This window comes from Nicotiana sylvestris, chromosome 5 (genome assembly GCF_000393655.2).
Source record: "Nicotiana sylvestris chromosome 5, ASM39365v2, whole genome shotgun sequence".
Taxonomy (NCBI): domain Eukaryota; kingdom Viridiplantae; phylum Streptophyta; class Magnoliopsida; order Solanales; family Solanaceae; genus Nicotiana; species Nicotiana sylvestris.
In genome coordinates, this window is record NC_091061.1 from 123139080 (window position 1) to 123158950 (window position 19871).

The 19871-nt window shown below is 36.3% G+C and overlaps 1 protein-coding gene and 1 long non-coding RNA gene across 9 annotated transcripts; one reads left to right on the forward strand and one right to left on the reverse strand.

Annotated features, from left to right (window-relative positions):
- Nucleotides 1-896: 896 nt before the first annotated feature.
- Nucleotides 897-7105, reverse strand: LOC104215750 (protein RNA-directed DNA methylation 3-like). Of its 8 annotated transcripts, none has more exons than XR_011407664.1 (8): nt 6904-7105; nt 5694-6077; nt 5426-5509; nt 4534-4775; nt 4395-4446; nt 3510-4323; nt 3240-3390; nt 897-1135 (listed from the first exon to the last, which is right to left on the reverse strand). XR_011407664.1 is itself a non-coding variant. In XM_070174620.1 (7 exons), exons 3-5 carry the CDS (start codon nt 4572-4574, stop codon nt 4159-4161), a joined length of 258 nt encoding a protein of 85 aa, XP_070030721.1. In that variant the 5' UTR covers nt 4575-4775; nt 5426-5509; nt 5694-7105; the 3' UTR covers nt 897-1135; nt 3240-3390; nt 3510-4158. The 8 variants fall into 8 exon arrangements, 1 of the variants encoding a protein (XP_070030721.1); XR_011407662.1 differs by having other exon boundaries at nt 5694-6147; XR_011407666.1 differs by adding an exon at nt 3114-3168 and having other exon boundaries at nt 5694-7104.
- Nucleotides 7106-10134: 3029 nt separating this feature from the next.
- Nucleotides 10135-11751, forward strand: LOC138891112 (uncharacterized). Its single transcript, XR_011407424.1, has 4 exons — nt 10135-10513; nt 10592-11140; nt 11225-11278; nt 11347-11751. It is a non-coding gene; the product is annotated as an uncharacterized lncRNA (long non-coding RNA).
- Nucleotides 11752-19871: the final 8120 nt, after the last annotated feature.

Sequence of the window (19871 nt, forward strand, 5' to 3'; positions counted from 1 at the left end):
ATTTGAAGAGTTGTAAAAATGGATAAAATCCCATCTGAAATCACACTTATCAGGTGCAGATGTCACAATTGCGACTAGGGATTCGCAATTGCGAACCCTGTGAAAAATCTACTGCTTTCGCAAATGCGAAGAAACTGTCGCATTTGCGACCCCTAACAATTTCTGTCATCTTCGCAATTGCGACTACTAGGATTTTCTGAGGGCTTCGCATTTGCGAAGAAATGCTGGCAAATGCGAGCAAGGCTGGACAGGGCTTACTTCGCAATTGTGAACAACCCATTCCCAAGCTATCAAACTTCGCAATTGCAATCCCTGATCGCAATTGTGAGACCAGAGGCCAACACCAGACCTGCAATCCTGCAACAATTTTCCTAAGTCCAAATACACTCTGTAGTCTATCCAAAATTCACCTGAGCTCTCGGAGCTCCAACCCAACCATGCATGGAAGTCTAAAAATATCATACGGACTTGCTCGTGCGATCAAATCGTTAAAATAACATCAACAACTATGAATTAAACCGCAAATTCTTGAAATCACTCACGAACATTGAAATTTCTATTTTCTCAACTATAGGTCCGTTTTATAACAAACTAACTCCGATTCTTACCAAATTCCACATATTCAACCAAATTATTATTTTAAACTTGTACCGGGCTCTGGAACCAAGATACGGGTCCAATACCATCAAGAAATTGCATCAATTCACTTCTAAAGGCCTTTATATTTTTTCAGCAAATAATTTTCTTTAAAAATTCTTTTCTCGGGCTTGGAATCTCGGAATTCGATTCCGGTCATACGCCCAAGTCCCATATTTTACTACGAATCCTACAGGATCGTCTGATCACGGGTCTAGGTTCGTTTACCAAGAATGTTGACCAAAGTCAACTTTAATAAATTTTAAAGGCCAAATTCCTTATTTTACTTAGATTTCACATAAAAGCTTTTCGGAAATGTGTCCGGACTACATACGCAAATCGAGGTGAGACAAAAAGGTTTTTAAAGCCTCGAAATATAGAATTTACTTTCAAAACGAATGATGACCTTTTGGGTCATCACAATAACAAAATTCTCTTGTTCTTCAACTTGCTATGCACTTTCTTCAAGAATAGGTTCTTCGGACTTCATGTTTTTGATCTGTTAAAACAATAAGTTTATGTCAGTTTAGTAAAAAGAACAAGTAATTAAAGAAGATCAGATTCATTAAAGGCTGCATTGATCGCCACAGTGAATAATACAATCATCAGATGACATAACAGTAGACAATATTATAGTAGAAAAATGACGCATTATATTTCCTATGTTCTCGGACAATGATGAGAAGACTGATGATAGTTCTGAATCACACAATCCTAGTTATAATAAAACCTGCACAACGAAATGTCATGTTCTGGGAAGCAAATCCAATATAGAGCTTCATGCAATTCTACACATAATGGGGACTAGCGATTGAGACAAAAAATCATAAATAAACTTTTGAGAAAGAGTCGATAATAACTTCAAATCAAGTCTCAATGAAAACATTGAACCGATTAATCAGTACAGGACACACAATATAAAAAGAAAACTAAAACGCAAAAATACATTTAAAAAAAAAAAGAGGCTCTGCAATCTGATACATCCATGTAGAAGGGTATGTTCCACAGCAGTAATAAATTTCACATAGGTAAACATGTTGTAATTGACAGGCGTGCTCATGGAGTGGGCTTGTGGAAGCGCATTTGAAACATCTGAGATGATTATTAAAAAACATACACTTCCCAATTGGTAATGGCATGAGGATAAAAATTTGGCACAAGATATCGCCCCAATATAATTTGGCAGTAAATACTAAAGCAAGAGTGACACAACATTACATAGAGGATGGGAATTATCTATTAGGAGAAACTGTGAAGATTGGGAATAGGGAAAGTCACCAATCTGCTGGGAAAATAGAAGGGGCCAGAATATCTCTAGAGGAAGAAGCTGCAGTTAAATGACTAATGAGAATATCAAAGGGATCGAAATGCACCGTTAAGTCTAGATACAAAAGATTGTGCAACAGGCAGAATACTGTAGTGCATTGGCCTTGGTAGATAATATGGAAGAGCAAAGCATCAGTTAAGGTGGGCAATTATTGTTGGATAACTGCACATGAGCATGTTTGACACAATCAAAATTACAAAGGACCGGAATAGTGTTGTGCAGCAGAAGCTCCACGTGTGAGAAATGAGGAAGAAGTGAATCACCTCCTTCCTTCCCTATACAAGTTAGAGTCGTTTTGACTTGTGCAGAGCTTTAGTGTAAAATGTTTAAATAGATTATTATGTTGATGTGAGTAGTATAATGTTTGAATAATGATTTGAAGTATTAAATTTGTCGAACAGATGTCACATCAAGTTGGAAATAATATAAAGTAATAATAGTTTATATTAATTTGGAACTTTTGGAGGGAGAAAATATATTTCCATTTAAGGAAATAGGTTAAACTTTTCGGGAAGGACCTAATGGGGAAGTAGGTGTAACTAAATGGTGTCGAGAATAATGAATGTAAAACCATTCTTAGTTTACTGAATAGTTTCTGATTTGGTCCTATAAATCTCTTGTAGTCAATATTTTTCCTGGAAAAGCAATAAAAGGGAAATTGGATGAGTGATAAACCATATTCTGCCAGTTCACCTACACTTTTGAAGTACCTGCTTGGTACTTTATTAGTAAAATTTGCTTTACCTTATTTAAAAAAAAAAAAAAAAATAGTTCTCCCAGTTCACCTTAGGAATTTGGGAGAACTTTTTATCCCATAATGTTCTTTCTATATCTTTTGGCTCCACTTGCATAACTTTGCCCTCTTTACTTTAGTGTGTCATAAGAATAAAGAATCTCTTACATTACTTTCCCTTCTATACTTTAGTGTGTCATAAGAGTAAAGTTAAAATCTTGAGTTAGATATAGATCTGTCTTAAGAAAAGGAACATCCAACTTTCAAGTATTATGATTGGTGCTGGTGCTTATTAACCAGTTCGTTGCTAATCTTCTCTTGGTCACATAAATATTATTGGAATCACGACTAAATGCAACTTATAAAAGAGAAAATTGAAAACTTCTCCTTTTATTTATTCAGGTAAAGAAATTGTACCAAAGAGATGTGACGGAACTCTTCCCATGAACTTCTGCCAGGTGTTCAGATTTAACTACATTGACAGAATGTATAGTGACAATTTACCGTATAACATTAAAAGTCGATGCAAGGAAATGTACAAACCTGTAAGAATTTTTTGCAGGGAATCAAGCTTTACTGTAACATCAGAACGTCAAATGGCTAATACACGACAAATATATCCCTTTCAAAGGCCCCACTCGGATTCTTAGACACTGGCCAACGGAACACATTTCATCTTTATCATCATGCTTGACTGTTTGAGGAAAAAGGAACAGAAGTTAAAGGAATAAATATTTGAATTGGGAGCAGTGGCTTGAATTGAGACATCAAATAGAAAGATAGGATTTAAGAACAGACTAATAAAAAACATACCGCTGCAGTTATCATCCTTCACTCTCCAAGATTTCTCAGGCGAAAGAGGGGATTTAGGGGATGATGAGAAATTTGCAAAACCTGAGGAGCCTTGCTCACTTCCCTGATTAAATAGAACAAGCACGCAAAAAAATGGGGGAACAAATATGGGTATCATAAGAATAAGATTAGTTCTAATATGTCCCCAAATGTACAAACCTTCTCCTCGGATACACCATCACTGCCTGTAATTTTTTCACACATCCAACCTTTGACATAGAGATAACCACTATTATCCTACTCTCATTGGTCATATAGAAAGACGACTCCTTTATAGATCTGCTTAACAATTCCTTGTCTATCATGCATTTATTAACCCTACATTACATAATTTCAGAAGACTAATTAACAGATAAAAAGATGTTACTGCTTTCATGAATAACAGTCAAACGTTCCAAGGGCTGACCTAGTGGTCAAACAGCTGGAGTAAAAGCCTTGGGAACCAAGGTTACAAATGCCAGTAAAAGCACTAGTAAATTATTCACATCTACCTAACCTTTAGTGGGAAGCAGAAGGAAATAGCAAGTCGTCGGGGGATTAGTCAAGGTATGTACAAGCTGACTTGGTTACAATCATGATCAAATAAATAAAAATAAAAGATGAATAACAGTCAAACCTTCAAGGGACCATCCAAAACTCTAACCATATCACCAACTGAGATGGTATTGGTCAGTTGATCTTTCACAGTGAATAGCTTCCTATCAAAAGACGCACGCTTCAACTCACGCAGTTGAATGCTCACTATCACAGGTCTCTCTGAACCATCTTTCATGATCTGAAAAATAATCGCTTTAAATAAGACATTATTTACCCAAAGAAAAATAAAGCCAATAGACTTGCATATACCTTAAAGATATCATCTTTCTCCTTGCCAATAATAATGCCTAAATCATTCCTACTGTAATATCATAGAAAAATGATTAAACAAAAATGATAAATACAGGGTGCAGATTCCACATTGGTAAACAATAAGAGACAAACCTACCCAAAAAATACAAGATCATCTACTTTGAAATTATTTTCCATGCTAGAGCTTGAAGAACCCTCTCCTTTCTCACCTCCTTTCTGAACAACCTTCAAACCATTTATGATTCTCTTTTTCTTCCGGTCACATAAAGCTGGGTAAGCCACTCTACATCTTAGGGTCCATCACTTTTAGAAGGTTCAAACTTCAGGAGTTCAACTTCAATAGGCATTACACCCCAATAGCTCAATGAATCAGTGCCTCTGGATAAATGTATTTAAGAAGACTAGTCATAATTATAATTGTATTGAGGATGATAAGCAGCAATTTTTTTAATCAGCAAAGATGATAACCAGCATTACTGTAGTGGACTGCAGAAGATATATAATCCTAAATTTAAATAAAAATATATTAATAAAATGTTAAACCTGGATTGCGAAATGCATAATTAGCTAATACTTCAAGTGCTTAGTCAATGTCAAGCAGAAGTACCAATAGATCATAGGAGTCAACATTTAAAACAAAAAGAAGAGGAAGTACAGTGCTTCGGTCTAACATTGTAATACTATACAAACAAGTAAAAAAACCTACGCCGTGCAGTATAGGAAACACTAAAATCACAACCTCCAATAAGTATGAATGCACAAGACTAACAACTCCAAACAGATATGCATTACTTTAAGAAATTTGAGGTCAAAATAACCCAAAGCACAATTAACCAGAAATTATGACCTGCACTGTCCCTCCCTCCCTCCCTAACACAAATTTTTGTTTTTTCTTTTTTTTCTTTTTCATGATGGGGAGGTGAAGAGTAGCAGGGACTATGGCGTTATGCTTCATATCTTCATATTTACAGAGTAATTCACATTAACTAAAACATAAAATATTTATGAAATCGAGTATAAATTGTTACAAATTTGTTGGCAATGGCTTGTAAGTCTATTCTTGGAATCAGCTTCACCGTCACTTTCTTCCGTGAATCATTCACTGCCACAACCTACATGACCATGATGAAACAGTTAGCAAGCACTAAAAAGAAGGTGCTTCGTTATTGTTGTTTAATATTTCAGACAAATAAAGAGAGGTCAGTAAGCAGTATTAACCAGCAGAAAATTCATATTGCATTTACATGTGTGATAAGAGAAATATAAATAGCAGCTAGCTGATGGAACAAAAAGTACCTGCGCCAGATCTCCCTTGTATATTCCATTTTTGATACGTGCCCACATACCCTCAGAAATCCCAGAACACTTGCTTCAGACAGCAATCAAACGAGAAATATCATTATTTGGAACATGTGCCACTCACTTGAATATATACTAAAAAGGCCTTTACACGCCTATACAAGGAGCTTTGCTTAGAGAATATAAAATGTCATTAGATAATGCTTTCATCAAGAAAAGAGTGTCACTTACGAATGATCAGACTTCCACATAAGCATCAATGCCAATTCAAGACATAAGAATGTCATGATATCGTAGACATAGATTGTTTGTGCGCCTCAATATAAATATATCCCTTTACATGAGCAAGTGAAAGAGCGAAAATCATCTGCAGCTTTGTTCCTAGAGCAAGCAAGTCTATGTACTTCAAATGTTTCAAATGGGCTTCCACAAGCCCACTGCATGAGCACGTCTGTCAATTATAACATGTTTACCTATGTGAAATTTATTACTGCTGTGGAACATACCCTTCTACATGGATGTATCTGATTGCAGAGCCTTCTTTTGTTTTTTATATGTATTTTTGCCTTTTAGTTTTCTTTTTATATTGTTTGTCTCTCTCTTCAAATGAAGTCTCTGTTTCAAAGTCAAATCTGATCCCTAAAACAATCTGTTCTCCAAACCGATTGATCATTTATGCTATTAAAAAAGATCTTCTTTCTTTCAAAATCAAACCCAATCCCCAAATATAATCCGTTCTACAAGATTAATAGACATATTTGGCATATAAGATAAAGGCGAGGAAAATTCAATGAAATAAAAAAAGAAATTTTATCAGCAATACTCTTAAAATTTTGATGTAATTATAAAATGAAAAATATGTAATTATTACAAAATTCACCACTTTCTTGTTAGCTTAATATAATTTTGGTCAAGATCCTTCAACTATATCTAGAGATTTGTGTTAGTGTTATGCTTTCTCTATTTGTGTAAACTTATTAAGTAATTGGAATTAGAGTTTTGAGGAACAAATTCCCTCTCTTTTTCACATATCCCATGTCATTTATTGAGGTTCGTTCTTTCTTCAGTGCCCCCACACAATCCTAAACCCCCACTCCCTCTTCCTTTTTATTGTGTATTCCTCTTTCTCTCTATCCAATATTTGGCAAACAGAGAGATAATTGACACATAGAAAAGCATACATGCTGAATGGAAGTTTAGAGCTTACATTGACAAGAAGGAGAATAAAACCCTAGGATGCAGAGAAGAAGCCAGCTTTTGCAGATCTTCAATCGCTCAACTTGTACTTGTATTCTTGTACCTGTAAGTTGTCTCGTTGTTGACTGATAAACATAGAGAAGTGTTTTGTTCAGGAGGGGTGGTGACAAAGTTGAGGGGGTGCGTGGGGAGTACGGAACCAAAATGTTTGTTTTTTTGGACTCAAAGGTGGTAAAAAAAATGGCTTTTTTATATATAGCGTCATAATATCTGGCGCTATATACTAATAGTAACGGCACCGTTAAGGTATAGCGTCAGGTATTGTGGCGTTATACTGTAAAAGCTGATATGGCCAGGTATAGTACCACAATACCTGGCGCTATATATACATCATTAATGTATAGCGCCATGTATAGTGGCGCTATACATAAATATTTTATACCCCTCCGTCTTCTTCTCCAATTCATCCATTCACTATTATTTTAAAACTCTTCCCATCTTCTTGGTCCCCCACTGATTCTGCCCGTTTCTTAAAAAAAAAAAAAATGGGTCCCCCGACACATAAAACTCGAAGAACGTAGGTCTCACATTCGAGGAGAGCTTCGTGTTATTGTTGATTCACACTTCCGGAGTCAAAATTTCTATCTTTTTGCTTTCCGACAATTCTAAACCGAGGTATTTCGATTTATTTTAAGTTGAAATATTTATAATAATGTATATTATTTTATTTGAATGTGTTCTATTTCGGTTTGTGTGTTTTTTTCGAAACTAGCATGTTAAATTTATCCGGATTTAATATTAGTATTTTCTAAAAAAATATAAATTAGTAAAATAAATTTGTCTATTAATATCCTAATATATATATATATATATATATATATATATATGTGTGTGTGTGTGTGTGTTTTTTCATGTCGTTTTGTATTTTATTTGCAATTAAATTTATTTGTTGTTTATGGTTAGTTTAGATTATTTTTTAGCGTAGTAAAATCCAGACCTTTTTAGCGTAGTAAAACGTAGACCCTTATAGCGTAGTAAAATTTAGAGCCTTGTAGCGTAGTAATGTGTAGTATTTTAGCTTAGAATTCCTTTTGTTTAAGTATCTTATACTGGTAGTCGAAAATGCAAACTTTGTATAATTAAGTTAATAATTGTATCAACACACATAATTAGTAATTTGTACAATTAAGTTATTAAAAAATATGAATTCAAATTATAATAAAAACACATTATTATTATTATTATTATATATATATATATATATAATTTGTACAATTAAGTTATTATAAAATATGAATTTAAATTATAATAAAAACACATAATTATATATATATATATATATATATATATATATATATATATATATATAATTTGTACAATTAAGTTATTATAAAATATGAATTTAAATTATAATAAAAATACATTATTATATATATATAATTTGTACAATTAAGTTATTAAAAAATATAAATTTAAATTATAATAAAAACACATAATTATATATATATATATAATTTGTACAATTAAGTTATTAAAAAATATGAATTTAAATTATAATAAAAACACATAATTATATATATATATATATATATATATATATATATATATATATATATATAATTTGTACAATTAAGTTATTAAAAAATATGAATTTAAATTATAATAAAAATACATTATTATTATTATTATTATTATATATATATATATAATTTGTACAATTAAGTTATTAAAAAATATGAATTTAAATTATAATAAAAACACATAATTATATATATATATATATATATAATGTGTACAATTAAGTTATTAAAAAATATGAATTTAAATTATAATAAAAACATATATATATATATATATATAATTTGTACAATTAAGTTATTAAAAATAATAATTTAAATTATAATATTATGCATGAATTATACATACATACATATATATATATATATATATATATATATATATATATATATATATAATTTGTACAATTAAGTTATTAAAAAATATGAATTTAAATTATAATAAAAACACATAATTATTAATGATAGTTTACAGTTGACGACATGGACGCGATTATACATCCCGGCCCCCGGACATTGGATCCATTAGCCCTACAGCCCCAGCATAGATCTGAGTATATATGGGACGGACAGTTGCTTACGCAGACTTTCCGGGCTAGGAGAGTGGATCTATTGTGGGAGTTTTTGAGTCCTCCCCGTGTTCTACATCCCCGCGTGGTCCATTACTTGAAGGAGATGGGATTATATAGGATTATTAGGATTGGTCGGATATAGCTTGACTATGCTTTGATCACGGCCTTGATTGAGTGGTGGCGACCGGAGACACACACTTTCCATTTGCCCATCGGCGAGGCCACCATCACACTCCAGGACGCTGAAATTTTATATGGCCTGTCCGCTGATGGCTTGCCAGTTTTACTGCCTACGACGATGAGATATTATTTGCGGCAGGCATATTGGGATATGTTGCACATGCTCACGGGTTTCATGGCGGAGGACGAGGCGGTAGCGTCTGGGTCCAGTCGTATACAGTTGGTCCCCATTAGAGACCACCTGGTGCAGATCCACCATACTATCACCGATGAGTCTGCGGAGGTGGATGTACAGCGATATACGAGGCTGTTGTTGCTCCTTCTATTTGGGGGGGTCTTGTTCCCGAACACTTCGGGGAACCTAGTGAGCCTCCATTTTCTGCATCATATTGCCCGGTTCGAGGATACATCTTTGTACAGCTGGGGTGGTGCTGTCATCTCATATTTGTACAGGCAGATGTGTCGGGCTTGCATCGGCACACAGAGAGATGTTGGTGGCTTTCTGCCCTTTTAAACAGGTGACAACATATTCAAATAATATGTCCATTAGTTACAATTCTACCTAGTTATAGTTAATCTTATACTTTACGTCAACTTTGTATGTTAGGTTTGGGTCTGGGAGTGATTTCTACAGTTTCAGCCACCTCTACCACAGCTATCGGCTAATGTAGAAATTCCGCAACTCCCTCTAGCCTGTAGGTGGGTTATGCGTCGTACTCTTGCACGAGAGTATGATGCCCATCATAATCTCCCCTCTGCAGGGATGTGTTGGATCTGCTGGAAGACGCACAGGTGAATATCTAACTAAACTTACCTGTTATAGATTAACTTAGTGATGCGCATACTAACGGTTTGTGCTCTTATTTGATATTTCATCTGGACGTCGTACACCGATGAGGTGATAGGTACCCTGCCAGTGTATTGCACGTTCAGACGACATATTTGGAGGGCTTCTGTCCCGCTCATATGCCTCGATATTGTCGAGCATCATGCCTCCGAGCGGGTATTTTGTCAGTTTGGCCTGCCGCAGCCTATACCGACTCCACCTGCATGGCATGCTTTACATTATGAGAGGGATGATCGGTCCAGGGCAGACGACACATTTATGGCATGGCTTAACGAGCAGTTGGGTACCTGGGACAGGCGAGGGGACTTGACCCCACCTCCGCAGCACTTTCCTATTCCACGTTATATGGCATGGTACCGCACTGTTTCCCGACTTTTTATCGGGAACCCAGTTCATCAGGCACACGATCGGTACGTCCCATACGCCGGGAGACACGAGGCCCTGGTATGTTTTCTGTTATTATTAGTTATATAGCTATAATTTAGTGCCAAATATGTAGTTTATATTTTTTACTTTGTGCAGGCGATTGGATTGCATACCGTCTATCATATGGGGCAGCAGATGCAGAGTTATGTCCACGATCCTGTGGCCATGTAGGAGTATAGTCGTTGATTCATGGATGTGGCTGCCCAGACACTGCAGCGAGCCTGATCGGATCATCGCTTGGCACACGAGGCTGATTATATGGACCCAACCACGTACCAGCGAGGCCGTGGTATCCCATGAGCTGGTGGTGCCCGACGAGTTGGTGGTGCCGGACGACGTGGTCTTGGGCGGAGAGGAGGTGGTCCCCAACAAGGGGGCGTTGAGGCTCTTGCTAATGATGTTGATGCTGATATGGTAGGTGGCATGCATGAGACGGACATGCCGTCTTACAGCCTTGGAATTTATCGCACTCCAGTGCCATCGCAGGTGACCCCATCGGGTCAGTTATTGATCACGGGCTCGGATATTCAAGGAGTGGATTGAGGTAGATACTTCCCAGGCCCGTCTACCACTATTGAGGATCGGCCGACCCGAGATTTTTATAGTGGGCGCCAACTGAGTTATGGCTCCACATCACATGCGCAGGTATGAGTTTATTAGTATTGAATTTGAATTTGTGTTAACTGTAACTTATTTATTTTCTTTAACTTTATTAATTTCCTTTTTAAGGCTTCATGCGATGCAGCGACAGATGACTACATTCAGGATCTAGAGACGATGATGGTAAGACAATATAAATTGTTGTGAATTGTTATGTAGTTTTCTATACTAAGTTTCATATTATTATGTAGCCTTCTACTAGAGCTGACAGCACTACCGATACATGTCATCCTGCGCCGCATCCAGCTATAAGGAGACGACTTGATGATGATGATCCTGATAGCGTACCCGGGTGGGAGGGGATGCGCCTCAGGCCAGCGGCTGCTTGATATCATACTTTCCATAGACATGAGTTCCGTCTATGGATATTACTGGCCGGCAATGCAAAAAACCATCAATTGCTGGCTTAAACGCCCAGAACACGTAATTGAATATGTATTATGGTGTTCCCGGACTCTACTCAAGCTTCCATTCAACAACTGTCCCAGGGTTAAAGTACTGCAGTGCGGCCATGTACTTTGGCAGAGATGCAAATGACTTATCCCAATTACCGTAGACAATTTCAAACACTCGTTTGCGCCCGAGAAATGCCTTTCTTTTCGTAATGGTATGGCCATATTCCGGGTGGACCAATGTAATGCACTCTTTGATTGTATACCTTATGGACGCTTCGATATGCAAAATAAGTACAAGAGAAATCAAGTCAATATCCAAGTTGAAGTAATTCCCGTTGAATGTGTCCATTTCGCATGTGTGGGTGGGAATGTATTTACCCACTTTCCACATACCTATCTTCTTCTTGGTCGCACGCAACATCCAATTACATGGCCAAAACCACCTGCGGCAAACAACCTTGTATACCATCGGACTTGACTCCCATACCTGCATCTCACGACACTCTTTTACGTTGTGCATTTTACAAGCCCTGCTTAAGCGCGTTTTATCAGGAAAAAGCATCCCCTTTGCAAGCACCGTTGGTCTAGACTCATCCCACATTGCTGTCCGGAGTTCATCAAAATCCTTTGTTAGAGCTTCCACATCCGGCACGGTTGGCAAGTTATCAATGTAAGGAATCTCCCTTGAATGAAACGGCACTTCGGACTCATACACTCTTCATCTAGGGGGTCTCTCTTCAAATCAGGTCCTTCCTCCTCATCCTGTTCATCACCATCCTCACGAAAAAGAGTGTCTCGTCTCCGGATTCATCGGCATTGTTATCGTAATCACTGTTCTGTTCCTTACTCTGTACATCTGCCAGATCCCGATGTAATACGTCGTTTTCGGTCAATTGAGTGAGTACGGGTGGTTCAACTTGCTCGTTTTCACTGCACAACCAACAAAAATATAAGCTACTGAATTAATAAATGATTTACATATGGCTATATCACTTCACTTACAAGTAGTAATGTGATGAAATTTCATGATGAGCGTTTTCAATTAAGTGATGACTACCGGATGGACCACTTTTAAAATTCATATCCGGCTGGTATCCCCTATTAAATATATGAGCGTTTGTGAGCACCTAATTTTTGACAATATTTAATTTTTTTTGTCACTTCTTCTATGTAAATATTTTAGGGGGTTTTAACATACAAATTTTTAGCTTTGTTATACTTTTTATTATAGGTTAAAAATACAAAATTTTAGAAGGTGAATTATTACTATTAATATTATTTTATTTTTATTCTTATTTTTAAATAATAATAAAAAATCCGAAAAATATTAATTTTTTTTTAAAATTTTCTGGAGAGATTTAAAAAAATAAGAAAAAGGGAAGTATGGAATTAAAAAAAAAGTAAAAGTAGGTGGAATTCTCTTTTAAAAAAGTAAAAGAAAGTGAAAAATTAAAAAAATAAAAGTAAAGTTTTGTGGAAATTTTTAAAAATAAAAAGTAAAATAATGTTGGAATTAAAATATAATATAAAGGTAGCTGAAAATTTTAAAAAATTTAAATTAAAATAAAGTAGAATTTTTTAAAGAAAAGTAAAAGAAAGTGGATTTTTTTTTAAGAAAAGTAAAATAAGTGGAATTCTCTTTTAAAAAAGTAAAAAAAGTGGGATTTTAAATAAGATAGAAGTAATTAAAGTTGGAATTTAAAAAATAAAAGTAAATAAAGGTGGTAATTATTTTTATAAAAAAAGAAAAGCAAAATGTAAGTGGGATTTCTTTTAAATAAAAAAATTTAAAAATTAAAAAATTAAAAAATTAAAAAAAAAATCTGAATTTTTTTGAAAATTCTCCTATAAATAGAAGAGAAATATTTGAAGAAAAGAAGAGAAAAAATAGGGGAGGAAATTGAGAGAAAACAAATTTTCTTCTTCTACACTAAAGAGAATTTCTACTAGTTTCATTCTTTCTTCCTATTTCTTTCACAAAAAAAATATATAACCATTCATTACCTTGTTTAAGACCAAAAAATACCTCAAAAACAGGAGCTAAATCACGCCAAAAATCAAATCCAAAAGCTTCAAACTCAATTTAAAAGATAGCCCATAATACTAGCCCGAAGAGGTCGAAGTCGAGTTTGGTTCGAAAGGTTTCCACTCGTTGCCTTTGATTATGGTTCGTTTGCACATTAAATTTGAAGATTTTTTGCTCCATATGTATTGAATAAGATCTTCATCTATAAAAGGTTCATTCTTATCTTAACCAATGTTTTCATTATTTTTCTTTCACCATATTTCCTTTTGATTTGTATATTATATTTTGGTATCTACCAACTTGAAAGATATGAACAAAAAATAAAGGAAGAGCGTCAAAAATAGAATTCGTGAGAGACAAGGAGTTTCTTCAATGAGATTGTAGTTCATAGGGAAAGATAGGAAGATGTATTCAAAATGGAGAGAGAACGATGTAATAGCTTGGATCCAAATTAAAGGATGTTAAGTCAATAGCAAATTTGATACCGACATGGGTGAATAGGTCCATAATAACTCAAATCATATATTTCTTCAATAATAATTTCATATTCATAAATCATGACCTTACAATAATCTCAAAGTAGTTTTAGGAAGAAACAATCCAATCATGAACATCGTAGCTTGCTTTAGGCGCGATTAATAAATCATCACGGCTATGGGTACGGTTCCCGTGGCATAATTGTGATATCTAATTCCCAAATGCGGGTGTGTATTCCATGTGACCTGATCATAATAACTTCGAACAATAATAAAATAAACATATCACGAATCGCGGGTGCATTTCATGTAGCGTGGTTCGCGGTGTGTTCCAAAACGGCAAGTGTACGACAATCGTAACTTGTTCAAGAAATAAATTCCATAAATCCTAAAAAGAGGTTAAAATAATTAAAAGCGGTTATAAAGTTAAAATGCACAATGGGTTTAAAATGTGTAGTAAATCAAATAATAAGCCAATTTATAATAGTTAAAGCGACAGTGCTAGAACCACGGAACCCGGAAATGTCTAACACCTTCTCCCGGGTTAATAGAATTCCTTACTTAGAATTTCTGGTTCGCAGACTTTTAAATAAAGTCGAAATTTCCTTGATTTGGGATTTTAAAATAAACCGGTGACTTGGGACACCAAATAAACTATTCCAAGTGGCGATTCTGATTCAAATAAATAATCCCTTTTCGAATAATGTCACTTAAATTTGAAAAACTCCTTTATATACGCTCGGGTGTGTAAAAAGGAGGTGTGACAGATCTGGCGACTCTGCTGGGGATCCAAACCCAGAACTTCGGTTCAGGGTTCAAGAATTCGAGCTTAGAATAACTGTTATAGTTGGCTTGTTTTATCTGATTTTTACATGTTGAGCCTAATGTGCTAAATGCCGCTTTTACCGCTTTGATATTGTTTGGACTGTATATAAATTGCTACGAAACCCTCCTCTCTCTGAGTCTTCTAAATCATCTGGGAAGTGTGCACTTCGTGTGACTTCTTTTCTGTTAGAGTCTTATCCCAATTTTAGAACGAGGTTCGGACAAGTTGCAAAGCCGGTGAAGCTTCTGTATTCCCGGTACGCTGCCCCCCCTCGGCTCTCGCTGTCCGCTCGGGTAAGTCAGGTCTAGAACAATAAACCCAGGTTTTTAAACCTAGTATAACAAGCCTCATGTTGGATCCCTAGTAGGAACGTTTGTTTGCATCATGTGCATTTGACTTTGGAGACTCAACACAGGGGTTGGGTCTGTCTAGGACAGGTGTACCCAAATGAAAAAGACCATCCTGATGCATCTTACGTGCTACTTGCGCATCTGTTTGTTTCAGCTTGCATGTTGACCGACTTCTAGAACAGAGGAAGAAAATAAAAATAAAAATCAAAAAATCAAAAAAAAAAATAATAATAATAATATAGGAGTGAGAGGTAGGTATTTAGAAAATTCTGAAACTCTGCCGAAATTCCGGAAAAAAAAAGAAGTCATCTCCAAATGAGCCAAAGTTTTCAACTGCCATGTTTTGTCAAAACTAGCGAATTACGCGGGTCTGATTCTCACCGGATGTGAGATACGTAGACAAACTCATCGGTTCCGGCCCATAATTTTCAAAAAAAAATCCAAAAATATTTTCCTTTACTTCATCTCTAGAAAAGTCTTTTTTTTAAACGCCAATTTTCAAAAAATCCAAAAAAAAAAAATATTTTCCATTACTTGCTTTTTTAGAAACTAATTGTTTTTTTTAAATATATACAAAAATATTTTCTTTTACTGCTTCTTTAGACCCTAATTGTTTTTAAATATATATATATATATATATATATATACAAAAATATTTTCTTTTAATTTCTTCCAAAAATCCAAAAATATTTTCATTCTTCTTTCAAAATTGAAAAGAAAATTCAAAATTCAAAAATATTTCATTTTTTTAGAAGCATTTCTTTCATAAATTCAAAATAAAATTCCAAAAATATTTTTCTTTATTCTTTAGAAGTTTTGTTTTCTATCGGAATTCCAAAAAAAAACAATAAAAGTCAAAATTAAAAAAAAAATCTTTCTTCTTTCGAAATTCCCAAAAAAAATATTGAAATCAAAAATATTTTCTTTCTTCTTTATAAGTCTTTCTTGCGGAAATTAAAATATTCCAAAAAAAAAAGAGTTAGTTTATTTACTTTATTTTTGGTCTTCCCGAACTACGCTAGTTTGATTCTCATCGGATGTGGGATACGTAGGCAACCCCCATCGGGTCGAACTTCATTTTTGTAAAAATATCCCCAAAAGAGCAAAAAAAATTGTTTTGATTGTAAATAAGAAGGTGATGTCATTCTTGTCTAAAATAGTTGAATGTCTCCAAAAGGGCGCCGGAAGGCCGTTTTTGCAAGAACAACCACCTTTAGTAGTTTTTAAGGTTTTGGCTGTTTAGCAAACACAGCCTTAAAATCTTCTTCCCCGAAGTGCTGAAAGGCCGGATTTGCAAAGCCGGATTTTTTATGAAAATTTTAAAAATTTTTTAGTGATAACCTTTTCTTGAGTCAAAATGAGTCATAACCTTTTAAATTAAATCACCCTAATAAATGTGCAGGATGAGCACAGATGAAAACGAACCCTTCGCAGCTCTTGAAGAGATCCCCTTACAGCTCCACATGTGGTGGAATGACCTAGGAAAAGGTAGCCGAGGAACTGTGATAAAAGTTTTGGGTGGTCTTGTCGGACTTTTTAACATCAAGCCAAGATTGGACGTGATTGAAGCCTTGATACCTTTTTGGGATCCGACTCGCAATGTGTTTCGCTTTTCTGATTTTGAGCTCACACCCACGCTAGAGGAAATTGCGGGTTACGCCGGCCTTAGCGGAAACTTTAGAAGTCGGTACCCGGTGTCACCGAGACCAATATATCCTCACAAGTTTCTGGATATGTTGAGTATTAGCCGGGATATTCAGGATGGGAATTTATCTGGAGGGTTTTGCACTTTCCAGTTCCTGTGCCAACGCTATGGAAATCCCCAAGGTTTCGAAGCACCGAATACTGGTCTGACCCATGCCGGCAATAAAGATAAATGGGAGGCAAGGTGGGGTTTGGTTTTTTTAGTAGCATTCTTGGGTGTTATAATATGTCCGCGAAAAGATGGCAACATAGAATTGGGCCTCGTGGGAATGGTTGATGTCGCAATCAAGAAAGCTAATGGGACATTAGTTCCCCTAATCTTATCTGAGATTTATCGAGCTTTGACCATCTGTCGAGAAAGGGGAAAATTCTTCCAAGGCTGCAACTTACTACTACAATTGTGAATACTAGAACATCTCTGCCACTGTGTCGGGTATATGAACTACGGCATGACCGGTTTGGATTGCATCGAAGAATTTGAAAGCCGAGTGGCGGGGGTTGAATTTCCAGAGGGTACCGAAGCTTGGTTTGCCCACTTGAGTTCTTTAACTTCGGATAAAATTGAGTGGACGTTCGGATGGCTCCCTGCCACCGAAGTCATACACATGTCAGCTAAAGTGTGCTACTTTCTCCTAATGGGCATCCGGAGCATCCAGCCATATACTCCTCACAGGGTTTTGTGCCAACTAGGAAGATTTCAAACTGTCCCCCATGATGAAGATTTGAGTGTATATGTCGTCGAATTGGGCCCAAAGGCTGTATTTCCAGAAGGAAGAGTTCGCCAAGTTTGGAATGAGTGCAGATTTCTCGGACCCAAGACTATGGTGCGGGATCTAGCTAGAGGTGAGGTGGACCCCAATTATATGGTTTGGTTTGGCAAAAGATTTCAAATTCCTCGATAGCCCGAGAGACCTGCTAAGAGATCTCATGTCCAACAATTCACTAATGACTCGCAGGAGCAGTGGGGCTGGTTGGCAAAAGAAGAAAGCTATAGGGCTAAGATAAGTAAATTAGAAGGACAAATCAGAGACCTCAAATTTGGCAACAGTATCCAAGCTAACGCAGATGAAGGGGAAAAGAAAAAGCTAACTCAGGAAAACGAAGCTCTCAAAGCTCAAATCCATAAAATGAGAATAGCTGCTAGAAACCCGGAAAGAAGCCGGGCAGATGAAAGGCTTATAAGCAGTCTGAGAAAGAAAGTACTTGAGTGTCAAGATGACCTAGAAAAATCTGAGGCTAGTCTAGCAAAAGTCCGAGCACAATTGGCAGAGAATGCAGAAGAGCGGGCAGAGTTTGTGCGACAAATGAAAAGAAAATATGAGGGGACAATCGCCAATTTAAAGAGAAAGCTAATCACCCTTGAGAGGCGGACAAACAGGCCAGGAATTTTAAAGCCGATAGGGAACATTGTTATGCTTTGATGGCCCAAATGGATGAAGATATGCAACAATTGCGAAATCAAAATCATCATGACACTCAAGTGTTGGAAGCCCGGAATCAGAAAATCGGGCGTTTACTTCAGGAAAAAGGTATTGTCCGAGAGAGGGTTAGAGCCATTGCCGACTACATCGTCATGAAATACCACGCATGTGAGGATATGACTCAGACCACTTTCTTCGCTGCTGTAATAACATTTGTCCGCCAGATAATGAGTGATTTGGAGCGGCTTCAAGGGGATCTCGCACGTAGTCCCGTGAGACCGAATGATGTCCCACGGGCCCCAAGAGTCGAAGCATTGATGTATTCATGATTTTTCACTAATTTAGTCTGTATTTTGGAAATTATTTTTTAGTCTGTTGGTAGTTTTAAAATTCCAAGAAAAGGAGTAGTTTGAAGTCTTTTGTAATAGAAAGTTTAGGAGTTTTATTAATGAAAATCTGAAAATTCCCAAAAAATTGTTTCTTTATTTTTTGCACTTATTTTTCTTGAACTACGTAATGATCTGATTCACGCGGCGTCGTGATACGTAGGCAATCCTCATCGGATCCGGTCACGATTTTTGTAAATAACTCAAATAAGAGAGGGGTGTGAAAAAGAGAGCCAAAGAAAAACCAAAAGAAAAACGAAAAAAAGGGCAAGGAAAGAGAGGAAAGAAAAGAGTGGAAAATGGGAATAAGAGGAGAAGTACAAAAGCCAAAAGTGGAAAGAAAAAGAAAATTGGGAAATAAGCAGAGCTGGGATGAAACATGCAGCCGTTGCGAAACATGTAGAAACGCATTTAATTGTATAGGTGCATCACACCCCAACGTGCGATTTCCTATGTGTTAATTGCTTCAAACTAACTGGTTTGTTGTCTACTATTGTAAAGGTTTTATAGTAAGGTGGTTGGTTTTGTGGTAGTCTGGCTTCACATTCATACTTCACAAGGTCAAAAGAAAGCGTTGAAATGTCTTCGGAAATTCCTCTGCCAACAGTCCTATTCCAGAGGATAGTCCGATCTCGGCCATCCCAACTTCTGAGTCAGCAACGGCTGAGGAAAATAGAATTTTGCGTCTCCGCATGATGGAAATATGGGACGCCTGGGCCAATGAAAAAGAACCGCCAAGTGCGATCCCTGGATTCCCTGAGCTTTATCCCAGGGAAAGTGAGACCTCCAACATCCCCATAAGTTATCCAAATACCCCACTGGGATATCCTACCATTTCAACCCACTTTGCTGGAACACCTTCTGAGTCTCGCCCCCAGGTGTTAGCTTCAATTGCGGCTTCAAACATATTCATTGTGCCACCTTGTTCAGCTACGACACAACCTGCTTTACCTAGGCCTAACTTTGATTCATCTTCCTTCACATTTCAAGCACCATCTTTCCTAGTGGAACCTCCTCAGTTTCCTACTTATACTTACCCTCAACCACCCCAATTTGAGTTCACTGCGGGGCAAGAAAAGACCACCAAAACTCCTGAGCAAGAAGAGATTGTGAGGAAGATGAGGAGTATGGA